The 13,475-nt window shown below is 35.8% G+C and overlaps 1 protein-coding gene across 2 annotated transcripts; it reads left to right on the forward strand.

Moving 5' to 3' along the window:
• Positions 1-3,037: 3,037 nt before the first annotated feature.
• On the forward strand, positions 3,038-12,602 carry LOC140893445 (BRASSINOSTEROID INSENSITIVE 1-associated receptor kinase 1-like). Of its 2 annotated transcripts, XM_073302514.1 has the most exons (5): positions 3,038-3,201; positions 10,165-10,257; positions 10,359-10,700; positions 11,388-11,782; positions 12,208-12,602. In XM_073302514.1, the coding sequence occupies exons 1-5, from the start codon at positions 3,045-3,047 to the stop codon at positions 12,499-12,501; spliced, it is 1,281 nt and encodes a 426-aa protein (XP_073158615.1). In that variant the 5' UTR covers positions 3,038-3,044; the 3' UTR covers positions 12,502-12,602. The 2 variants fall into 2 exon arrangements, with proteins under 2 accessions (XP_073158615.1, XP_073158616.1); XM_073302515.1 differs by lacking the exon at positions 10,165-10,257.
• Positions 12,603-13,475: the final 873 nt, after the last annotated feature.

The raw sequence follows: 13,475 nt of genomic DNA on the forward strand, positions 1-13,475 counted from the left end.
TAAAATGATTAAAATTTGCATGCACTAACAATATTCCATAAAAATATTCAAAATTCCCAACCACTGAAAAATAAAATAAAATGTAGCATGCTGACATAAATAAACATGCACGTGACTCAGACATCTATCACGGTCACGGGGTCACTGCATGTCCGCTCATACATCCTTGCCTCCGGTGGATACAACATCCTCCTCAACGTACTCACCTGCACCATACCAGTGTAGTGAGCCTAGAGGCCCAACATGCTAACATAACAAGGGTTTAAAATAATTTAAAACAATTAAATACTAATACATACATATACATGAATGAGCATGCTTAAAAATTACATAACATAACTTAACTTAAATAAACTTAAATAACATAATACATAACATTGTTGAGCAATTAATTTTCTAACATCGCATGTTTGTATCCGTAGTGTAACCTTAAATCATACATTAAATACTGATCAGCGTGAAAACCAACGTACGTGGCCGGTGACGAATCACCTCTTAAATTGGCAGTAAACTGCCCTTCAATCATATGGGGACGAATCCCCCTTAAATTGTCACACTATTTCAACTTCCAACATAAAATATTTTCTTGCTCAACCTTAAACATTAAATCATGCATAAAATATTATTTCATGAATGCATGTACTTGAATAAAATGTGTGTCCTTCATATATATTTAATTTAAATTTCATACTATCATATAAATATAAAAATAACTTCCATTCATAAAAAAAAAAATAATTAAATATATATTCAGGACACATGCAATTTCTCATGGGTTGTCCTGAACTGCTGGCCCTAACACTCAAGCCCATTTTTCTTAAATCTGGCCCATTAACACTGAGAATGGCCCAATAACATACTTGAGCCCAAAAATACAATTCTAAGCCCAAATAATTAATTTAAGCCCATTAACACTCTATTCTGGCCCAATGGGCCCAAAAGCCCAAAGACTGGCCCAATAATTTCCATGGGCCCCCAAGGCCCATAAAATTAATGGACTTACTTAATTAAATTAATTAAGCCCAAAATAAATAAATTTGACTCAAAATAATTAAATGGAGCCCAATTAAATTTTGGGATTTAATTAGGCCCATTAAATACTTAATTAAACTTAAAATTTAAAAATAAAAATACCCGAGCCCGACTCACTTAACCCGGACCCAGAACCCACAGCCCGACCCGGACCAGCTAGAAACCCTAGAACCCGAACCCCTCTCTTATCCTTCTCCTCGGCCGTGAGCAGCAGCTTTCCGGGGCTGCTGCCGCCATGCTCCGGCCATCCCCTGGCCGGAGCACCACTACCTACCCCTAGCCCTCTTCAAGACGTTTCCAACAAGCTAAAAACCAGCCCAATCCGAGCCCTAACGAAGGAGAACGAAGCAAAACCAGCTATCCCTTAATCTGCTCGCGTCCTGCGCGCAACGCCGGACTTCCGACCGTTCGGCCGCCCAGCTCCGGCCACCACTGGCCGGAGAACAACTTGGATTACCTTCCCCTATGTCTTGTGGTTCTAACCCAACTGGAATCAGTCTAAAACACGCCTTATGGACCGAGAACGACCCAATCTCCCAACATCGCTCAACCTGCGCACCCTAGGACCTGTTCTGAACCAGCTCCTCTCCTGGCCATGCATGGCTCGAACCAGGCAAGCCATTCAATCCTAGGGACCCTAAGACATCACCCTAGACGTGGCCAGCAGTCCTGGATCGGCCCCTTCCTTAAAAACATGAGTATGCATCATGAACAAGCCAACACATGCAAAAAAACGTGAATAGTTCATTCAAAATCCAAAGTTTCTTACAAAAATCGAACATGACAGTACATAATCTGATGCATACACACTCACACATATACCCACTGATATGGTCTTAAAAAGTGGAAGGAAACATGCCTTTCACCGATGCAAATAAAGAGCTAAGTGCGTAGGACGTTTTCGGGACGACGATTGGACGAAAACTTGACAAAACGTTCGAAAGTTGGCTATGGAGGCTTGAAGGTTTCTGCTGAAAACGTGAGAATGGGGTGGAAGGAGAAGGTGTCGGCTGATGGAGTTAGAGTAGGATAGGTTTTTGTTTTAAATTTTTGATAATTAGGAATAATCTAGGATAATAACTAACATAAAATAATTAGGTAGATAATATAACATAAATATAAGATTTTAAACTTTTAAAAATACAAAATAATCTGATATAAAAGATAAATCCCGAAATATAAATTTAAGGAATTTTTAAACATTAATAAAAGTCATTAAAATGACTTATTTTGGCTAAAAATAAACTCCTAAATAAATATATAATTAAATACTATAATTTTCTTGACAAAACACCTTAAAATATTATTTTGAGGCTCATAAAACTCATAAAATATTTTTGGCTAAAAATATTTTGGTATCTCGTCCGTCCACGTTCCCGTCTACGCGATCAAAACAATTAATTAAAATACTAAAAATCATAAAAATCACTAATTATGGGTTAAATGCTTAAAAATAAATTAAATCATGCACAAATAATTCACATAATTATTTAACCCATAAATCTAAAATTTAAATAATTAAATATCATAATTATGCATGCGGATTTACGTATTTAAAAATACCGGGTGTTACATTAAATTTGTCATATTTTACCCATATATCAAACAAGACAATATAATTGTGTAAATTATAATTTTGACACTCATTTTTACGATTATATGCATGGTTGTGACGTGGACCCAGGGGCCACATTTCGCATTTACACGTTAATGCAAAATAAATGGAATATAATTTCTGGTTAATTTGTTCTTCTCTGGATAATTAATGAAGCATTAATTAACTTGTTCTAAAATTTTGGTGAATAGAGTCAAGTGCTGAAAATATTAAATTACCGATGAAATTTCCCAAAAAAACAAAAAGTAAAAATATATTAATTAAATGCTGGGCGTTGAGTCAACCAACAAGTCCACCTTATGCAAGCAATTTCATCCATCCCAATAATTATTATTCATTCGTTCATTCATTTTCTTTGTTATATTATATACAGTACAGAAGCAATTAAAAAGTGATAATGTCGATGGTGTATGACAACTGGGAGAGGCTGGTTGCAGCCGTTTTGAAAAGAGAGCAGCTCCGGGAAATTGCTCTGTGCCCCAGCTTCAGCTCCAGCTCCTCCTTTTCATCTGATTTCCGTTTCGATCCATCACATTCTTCACATGTTTCTGCAGGTATATCTTATATATTTTCATTTTGAGTGCTTAATTTCTTTTTATCAGATTTCAATCAATGGTAAATGCAACCATGGAATAGTTAGTTAACTAATTCTTTGTTTCTGTGTGATTTTGGTTTATAGATTATCATTTTTTTTTAATTTGTGACAAGTGATGATTGTTTTTTTGTGGCTAACCCACTTAATCACGTTTTTTTTTTGTTATGAATGAAAAAGTTTCAAAATCAAATATGTGAGCATTGATATGTTGGAAATATTAAATCCATGAAATTATAGCCAGAATCGTCATGCAAATCATTAAGATTAATCTGAAAAACTTAAAGCGGAAGCATACCTGAAGCCATGATCTTAAATCTGTAGAAATCTTTAGAGAACGAGTCGGTTGATCTTCCAGATCTACGCGTTCTTCCTGAGAGCCCTTTGTTTTCTCTCTGGTTCTATTCTAATAATGGGAATTAGAGATAGTGGAACGTGATACGCGTAATTTGGGGACCATAACCACGTTATATAGATAATTCTGTTAATTATCTCTATTATTTCTGTTTCAGCCCATCACAAAACCAGAAATAATATTTTAGTCTCTACACATCAAAAGGCCCACGTCGTATTAGATACATTAAAGTCCAATTACTGAAAACTTTAATTGATCACTTTATTTTGGACTAAACTTAACTGACAACCCACAATACATAATTATTCACATATAAGCCCATATAATTAAATTGATCTAACAATCTCCCACTTGGGCTATATGTATAACTTTATAATTATGTTTCATGAAAATAACCTTATGAGCTCAAAACCGCTGTCATTCCTGAATGTATCTACGCTAAATCCGGTCCATCAATCATGTCAACATAGGATCAAAGCAGCCTTCGTTACATTTATGGAATTGTCACATATGCCAAAACAATTGAATGACATGGATTATGACATGGATGTGCAGCATAGAAATTTCATGCAATGTGATCATAACATGCCTATTTCCAACTGGTCCTCCCTAAACCTTATTGAGATCAAACTTTAGTCATAATCAGAGTGTGAATAAACTGAAACTTTATTTCTGCAGAAAATAACCAAATAACTGAAAATGTCTATAACAGAAAAGCATTAAAAATGACAAACTCCCACTAAAACTGAATATCCTCAATCCTCAATTGACACAACACCCATACGAGTTGTATGCTCATGAAACAATTTGGGTGGTAGTCCCTTTGTAAGCGGATCCGCAACCATGGAGTTTGTACCAATATGCTCAATAGACAACTGTCCACTCTGAATTCTTTCTTTAACAACCAGGAACTTGATGTCAATGTGCTTCGACTTCGTCGAGCTCCTGTTGTTATTGGAATATAAAACTGCTGACTTATTGTCACAATGTAACTTCAGTAGTCTGTCAATACCATCAACAATGCGCAGTCCCGTGACAAAATTTTGCAGCCATATTTCGTGATTGGATGCCTCGTAACATGCTACAAACTCTGCTGCCATAGTGGAAGAGGCTATAAGAGACTGTTTAGCACTCTTCCAAGAAATGGCACCTCCAGCAAGGAGATAGATGTAACCCGAAGTAGATTTCATACTATCTTGGCATCCAGCAAAATCGGAGTCAGTATACCCAATGATCTCAAGCTGATCCAACCTCCGATACATGAGCATGTAATCTTTTGTTCTCTGTAAGTACCTTAAAACTCTTTTGACTGCTTTTCAATGATCCATTCCTGGATTACTTATATATCGGCCCAACATCCTTGTCACGTATGCAATATCTGGACGTGTACAAACCTGAGCATACATTAGACTCCCCACTGCAGATGCATAGGGAATCTTCTGCATTTCCTTTTCCTCAAAATCATTCTTGGGACACTAATTGAGACTGAATTTGTCTCCTTTAGCCACAGGAGTATCACCTGGTTTACAATCTTGCATCCCATATCGCTTGAAAACCTTCTCGATATAGCCTTTCTGTGATAATCCAAGCATACCTCAAGAGCGATCCCGATGTATCTGGATACCCAGTACAAATGATGCATCACCAAGATCTTTCATCTCAAAATTCTTAGCTAGAAATCTCTTGGTGTCATGCAACATATCTATATCATTGCTAGCGAGTAGGATGTCATCAACGTATAAAACCAGAAAAATATGCTTGCTCCCACTGAACTTATGGTATACACAATCATCAACCAAATTCATCTCAAAACTGAACGAGATGATCACTTGATGAAACTTAAAATACCACTGTCGAGATGCCTGTTTGAGTCCATAGGTGGATTTTTTGAGTTTGCAAACCATATTATTTGTATCTTCAGACACAAAATTTTCTGGTTGCACCATATAAATCGTTTCATCAATGTCACCATTCAGAAACGCTGTCTTAACATCCATCTGATGTAACTCAAGGTCGAAATGTGCCACTAATGCCATTATAATCCTGAAAGAGTCTTTCAAAGAAACTGGAGAGAAAGCCTCTTTATAATCAATACTTTCTTTCTGTGTAAAGCCTTGTGCAACAAGACGTGCCTTGTATATTTCCACATTACCTTTCGAATCCCTCTTGGTTTTAAATATCCATTTGCAACCAATGGGCCTAACACCTTTAGGTAATGGGACAAGATCCCAAACGTCATTGTCTTTCATAGACTTTATCTCCTCATCCATGGCATTAATCCACTTTTGAGAGTTAGAACTTTCCATGGCTTGACGAAAGTTGATAGGATCATCCTCCATCATTCCAATGTCTACCTCATGTTCTTGAAGAAATACAATGTAATCATCTGTCACCGCATTTCTTCTCTCTCTTGTGGATCTCTTTAATGGCATAGGTTCTGGAGGTGCTTGAGTTTGTTCATCCTGAATATTGTCTTGAATGGGAGGATCTCCAGTATTGTCTTGTATTGTGTCTTGGGCAAGGTCAGAAATGATATCCTGATTAGTTCCCAAAACACCTGTGGGAATATTCACATATTCCTCTTCAAAGACAATATCTCTAACTTTATCTCCCCCCGCAAACTCGGCATCCTCAAAGAACCGGGCATTTTTCGACTCAAAAATCGACTTAGTTGTGGGATCATAAAACTTGTACCCCCTAGATCTTGCAGAGTATCCAATAAAATAACAACTAACCGTCCTTAAGTTCAGTTTCTTTTCATTAGGCTTGTAAGGCCTTGCCTCAGCTGGACATCCCCAAACATGCAAATGCTTAAGACTAGGCTTTTTGCCTGTCCAAAGTTCATAAGGGGTTTTGGTAGTTGCTTTTGTCGGAACCCTGTTAAGGATATATGCTGCAGTCTTTAGCGCTTCTCCCCAGAGTGATTTTGGTAAGGTAGAATGACTAATCATACTCCTCACCATGTCCTTAAGCGTTCTGTTTCGTCTTTCAGCAACACCATTCATAGTGGGCGAACCCGGCATAGTGTACTGTGGGACGATACCGCATTCCTCTAGGAATTTAGCAAAAGGTCCTGGACGTTGTTCACCTGAGCCGTCATATCTACCATAGTATTCACCACCACGGTCAGATCTAACGGTTTTAATCTTTAAGCCAAGTTGATTTTCAACTTCAGCTTTATAATTTTTGAACACATCCAATGACTGTGCCTTTTCATGAATGAGATAAATGAAGCCATATCTTGAAAAATCGTCTGTGAACGTTATAAAATACTGTTGACCATTCCAAGAAGCCGAAGGGAATGGCCCACAAATATCAGTATGTATAAGATCTAAGACGCCTGAAGTCTGGTTGGCTTCAAATCTCCTCTTATTGGTTTGTTTTCCTTTTATACAATTAACACAAATATTAAAATCTGTAAAATCTAAAGGCTCGAGAATTTCATCTGACACAAGTCTCTGTATTCTCTTTTCGGAGATATGTCCTAATCTCTTGTGCCATAACGCAGCTGAATTCTCACTGATTAATTTTCTTTTAGTGCCTTTACTGATTTGCAGGGATTCGTTGAATGAAGCAATAGTATCCAAAGAATAAAGATTATCATAGCCTGATAAAGAACCGGAACCAACTAAATTTGAATCACGAAACAAACTGAATATTCCATTTTCAAAAGAACAAGAAAAACCAGATTTGTCCAATGCAGAAATAGAAACCAAATTTCGCCTAAAAGACGGTACAATAAATGTTTCAAAAAGATCCAAATAAATTCCAGTCTTTAACAATAATCTAAATTTCCCAATTGCTTCAACTTGAACTTTGTTGCCATCACCAACATAGATGAATCTTTCAGCATCATTTGGTATTCGGTAATCCAGGCAACCCTGCATAGACACACTGATGTGAGTTGTTGCACCAGAATCTAACCACCACATGTGTCTAGGCACTGAAATTAAATTAATTTCAGAACAAACCATATTAAGAAACATACCTTTATTAGCACACCAAGCATGATAATTAGTGCAATGCCTCTTCATATGCCCTTCACCACCACAAAAGAAACATGCAGTACTTTGAGAATCACTAGGATCCTTCTTTTGTTTCTTTAGAGGTTGTGCAACTGCAGCTTCCTTACCCTTCTTTTTATTTCCTTTGTCCTTGGTTTTTGAGGTAGAGGCGAAATGAGCACTTTCTGTCTTTTCTTGCTTCAATCTTTCCTCTTCCTGAACACAGTGTGAGATGAGCTCATTCAGAGACCAAGTCTCTTTCTGACAGTTATAGCTCACCTTAAACTGGTTAAACTGATGAGGAAGAGATAACAAAACCAAATGCACTTGCAAATCCTCAGAGAGTTCAAGCTTAAGTGCTTTCAATTTTGAAGCAAGATGAGATATTTCCATAATGTACTCCCGGATATTGCCTTTACCCTTATACCTCATTGAAATTAGATTTGCCAAGAGTGTACCAATTTCAGCCTTTTCATTCTTGACAAACCTCTTTTCAATATCTGTAAGGAAATCTTTTGCCGTAGTGATGTCGCTAGACATCGTGCCCCTGAATGTTTTCGGAATAGCTTTCTTCATAATCATAAGACACATGCGATTCGACCTCTCCCACTTTTCAAACTCCCTCTTATCATCAGAGGTACTCTTATCAGTAAGAGCAGGAGGACGGTCAACCCTTATCGCAAGATCTAGATCCATGACTCCGAGAACTATAAGCAAATTCTCTTGCCATGATTTGAAGTTTGAGCCATTTAACAGAGGAATTGAATTGATGTTGGAACTGATATTCGCAGGAATTAAATCTGAAGCCAGAGAACAAAAAATAAAAAAAAAAATATTGCATGCTCAACAAATATCCATATAAAATAATCAATAAATTCAAATAATGTAAACCCCATTACAGAATACCGATAACTCCATTAATATTTTATTTTTGGACAAAATATTAACTTGTAAGTGATATCCTGACATAGTAGTCAAACACTGACAATAAATATTATGTCAAATAAAAATATTTCTTTGGGCCGATTTATTATTTACATAAAATCGAATAACTGTCACATGTTTACCACCACACATGCATATGTAAAAATATTAAATATTAAACTTCCTTTGGGTCGAATAATACTTATAAAAATTACATACGCAAAAAACCTTTTATATTTTAAAATAAATTAAAATCCACAAGAGAGGTCACTTTGGCGACATCATGTTTCAATTAATTAATTTTAAAATATATAAAATAAATCTTATCATTATTTGAATAAATTGAATATTTAAACCTTAAACCCAAAAATAAAATATTGGGTTTATAACTACATTAAACTTTATCCAAAAAATATGTGATGGGTCAGAAAATTTTCTCAAATCTGAAATTACAGTATCTTAAAAAAAATAAATTTATTTTTTTTTTTTTAAATTTTCGAATTTTCGAAAATTACCAAAAAATAGAACCCTAACCCATCACCCATCTCACGCCGCCACCGCCACCGCCCATTCCCGGATAAATTTCGACCGACCAGTGGCAACATACATGGAGGCGACCACCATGGCACCGTCACCAGTCCAGATCTTGCCTTTATCGGCCGGAGAAGGAGGCCTGAATTTTTTGAATTCGCGCAGAAACAGAAGTCGAAACTTTGGGGTCCAAATTCGATCAATATCCGACGTAATCCGGCGTTAATCTGGTTCTAAGTGAGGCGCCTGTATGTCTCCTACAAAACGCCTCATCCCTCCGCCGCCCGAAAATGGCTGTAGGTTGGCCGTTTTCAGCGTTTTCCGGCGGCTCCAGAAACCCTGATCGGGAAATTCAAAATTTTCCAGTTTTTTTTTATTTATTTAAATCCGAAAATAAAAAAATATATATACTGGACTGAAAATTTCGAATTTCATACACAATAATCATATTCTGTTTTCGATTAAACCAAATCGAATATAATATACATCTTAATGATTTAAACATGAGTGGCTCTGATACCACTTGTTGGAAATATTAAATCCATAAAATTATAGCCAGAATCGTCATGCAAATCATTAAGATTAATCTGAAAAACTTAAAGCGGAAGCATACCTGAAGCCATGGTCTTAAATATGTAGAAATCTTTAAAGAACGACTGGTTGATCTTCCAGATCTACGCGTTCTTCCTGAGAGCCCTTTGTTTTCTCTCTGGTTCTATTCTAATAATGGGGATTAGAGATAGTGGAACGTGATACGCGTAATTTGGGGACCATAACCATGTTATATAGATAATTCTGTTAATTATCTCTATTATTTCTGTTTCAGCCCATCACAAAACCAGAAATAATATTTTAGTCTCTACACATCAAAAGGCCCACGTCGTATTAGATACATTAAAGTCCAATTACTGAAAACTTTAATTGATCACTTTCTTTTGGACTCAACTTAACTGACAGCCCACAATACATAATTATTCACATATAGCCCATATAATTAAATTGATCTAACAAGATACAAATATATATATAAAAAAAACAAAATGTATTATATTCATAATCAAACAATAAGGCAAATTAGCATTCTTTTGAAAGAAAAAATCATTATTTGCAGGAGGGGTTGCTGCCCGTCTATTTGCTGCCCCTTCAATTGCGCTTGCTTGGTTTCGCAAAAGGAAGCCAAAGGATCATTCATTTGATTTTCCTGGTTTGTGGATTTAGAAAAAAAGCATCATAATTAAAATATACAGCTTTTAGTTTTTTTTTTTTTTAATTTTAATTCTCTAATTTTGTGTATTAATATTGTAGCTGATGAGGATCCAGAAGTCCATCTGGGACGGCTCAAAAGATTTTCGCTACGTGCATTGCAAGTTGCATCAGATAACTTCAGTAATAAAAATATCCTTGGCAGAGGTGGATTTGGTAATGTTTACAAAGGTCGATTAGCTGATGGCTCTCTAGTAGCTGTAAAAAGACTGAAAGAAGACCGCACTCTAGGTGGAGAGCTTCAATTCCAAACAGAAGTGAAAATGATCAGCATGGTTTTGCATCGAAATTTACTTCGCTTGCTTGGCTTTTGCATGACTCCTACAGAATGGTTGCTTGTTTATCCTTATATGGCTAATGGAAGTGTTGCATCGTGCTTGAGAGGTACGCTTGACCTGCTGTGCATATTTTACTTCATGTGTTACATGTCCAGGAGAGGATAATGGGCTTATATAAGCCCATATCCCCTCCTGGACTCGTAACATCATGATTCACGAGTAACTCAAGATCCTCGACTGTTGTAGCTTTAAAAATGACTCAAAAATTTTGGAATGTCGTGTCATTTATGTGGGACAACTAATTAACATGATCTATGAGGTAAAATCCATTTTGTTTTTATAATGCTTCGAAGAAAAATGATTTTTCAAGAATACTTCTTATTCCATCTCAGTGTCAAGCAGCCGAATGCATTTGCCTTGATCCAGCATATCTTGACAGAGATTTGGATGGTTTCCTCACAATTCAACGAATCGATTAAAAGCTTGTGCAATTTTATTTCAGCTAGCATTCATATATCCGTATGAGAAGACAATCATTCTATGCCATGTACTACCTTGTAACTATCTCATGGCATTTTCCTTTTTTAGATTCTCAACACTTGTGTGGTTATTTATACTCCTTCAGTCACTAGCTAGTAACTACTATAACCACCTTATTTATACCCAAACATGCAGTACTATATTGCCGAAATTATATGATTCTAGATGATCATTTGCCAGTTGTCCAGTGAAACGCACACTATGTATTATATATGTATTGCTTTTATTGAACTTGTTTGGTGCTTTACTCTAGATAGACCTGAAACTCAACCTCCACTTGATTACCCAATAAGAAAACGGATAGCGTTGGGGTCTGCGAGGGGAATTGCTTATTTGCATGATCACTGTAACCCTAAAATCATTCATCGAGATATCAAAGCTGCGAATATATTCTTGGATGAGGACTTTGAAGCAGTTGTCGGTGACTTTTGGCTGGCCAAACTTATGGACTACCAGGATACTGATGTTACCACGGCTGTTTGTGGAACAATTGGTCATGTTGCTCCAGAGTACCTCTCCACCGGTAGATGTTCCGAGAAAACTGATGTTTTTGGTTATGGGGTCATGCTTCTTGAGCTGATCACTGGTCAGAGAGCTTTCGATCTTGCTCGACTTGCCAATGATGATGATGTGATGTTACTCGATTGTGTGAGCCATATTATATCACTTATACTCTTTGTACTGATGAGTCTTTAGTATATAACATAGCTTCTTGTAATTTTGGATGCTGAATCTGTTTTCACACTTGCGGAAACTAGAGATGACCATGATGTTTCACTTGTGAACCAAACCTAACGTAGTTAGTAACCTTCCATGATTTTTGGATCACTCAAGGGTTTGGGTTTTCCCTACCATTGAACCGCCGGTTCAGTAATCTGCAAGTGTAACAGTGGGTTCAGATGTTTTGTTTTTCGTTTTTAGTAAATATGTAGATATTTTAAATTTAAGTTTATGCTCCATTTCTTCTTCATTTGTATGTTTTATTGAATTTGTCGTGGAATCATTTCAATTACTGTATTCAGTGGTTCATTCTCAGTTCATACATTAAAGTGCATGTACTTGAAAAATGTCAGGTCAGGGGACTTTTAAAGGAAAAAAAGTTGGAGACACTCGTCGATGCGGATCTTCAAGGTAATTATGTCGACGATGAGGTGGAAGAGCTGATCCAAGTAGCTCTGCTCTGCACACAGAGCTCCCCGTTGGAGCGTCCAAAGATGTCGGAAGTGGTGAGGATGCTGGAGGGTGATGGCTTGGCTGAGAGGTGGGAAGAATGGCACAAGGAAGAAATGTTGGATGACCCGAAAACTGATTGGATAATTGATGGTCACGAGAATATTGATTCCGAAGTATTTTCCGAGCCAAGATGATTCTCCAGTGGTGTTCTGAATGGTTTTCTTTTGCTGTTTTTAAGTTCCACTTCTCATTATGTCTCAGAATTTTGATCTCAGATGTTCACATTTCCACCGCAGGAATCGCTAAAATTTATTTCATAGTAACGATAAGAATACCCAAATGAGAGAAAAAAAAATACCTGCAGATATTTAAATGTAATGTTTGTTGATGGGTTTTTGCTTGTCCAATATAATGATTGAACATATTATTTTAACCGGGTTATTTTAAAATTTTGATATTATATTTACAGTGAGAAAAAGACCATTATTTGAAACATTATACAACAAGGATATTAAATTAAAAATCAAATCAAGGGAACGATTTATTAATATAAAATTATATAATTGTGAAATTAATTTTAAAAAAAAACAATAACAACAGTATGGTGTAATGTTTTTTGACGCCTAACAACAGGTTGTTACTTGTAACGCCAGTACAAATCTTCATTTCTTTATTTACATTTTATTTTGAAAAGGTAAGTAAGAATATAAATAAATTAATCTCATTTGTAACCGTATATAATTTGATTATAACGTAATATATTAATTACTATTAATATGTGCTACGGTTAGGTAATGTTTGAAGTGACAAATTATTAATTAATTGATAATTTATCTTGTACAATTTCATGTTTATTTTGTCATACTAGAAAAAATGCATGTGCATTGCACGTAACAACAATTTTATTTGATTGAGACCGAATTTATCAAATTTCGAATGTTTAGCTATATTAAAATCAAGTGTTATACTTTTTAGAGTAAGTTCAAACTTCAAACACTATGATTCAATATCTAATTAACTACTGAAGTGGGAATATTACGTCTTTAACTTTCTTTTTTGTGATATTTGTCGGTTCATGATCAAATTTTTTTTTTGTAGTGATATTATATGTTTATACCTTGAGTTTGATTTATTTTTTAACTAACAACTTTAAAGTAATAACATGTGT

Source organism: Henckelia pumila, chromosome 3 (genome assembly GCF_033568475.1).
Source record: "Henckelia pumila isolate YLH828 chromosome 3, ASM3356847v2, whole genome shotgun sequence".
Classification (NCBI taxonomy): domain Eukaryota; kingdom Viridiplantae; phylum Streptophyta; class Magnoliopsida; order Lamiales; family Gesneriaceae; genus Henckelia; species Henckelia pumila.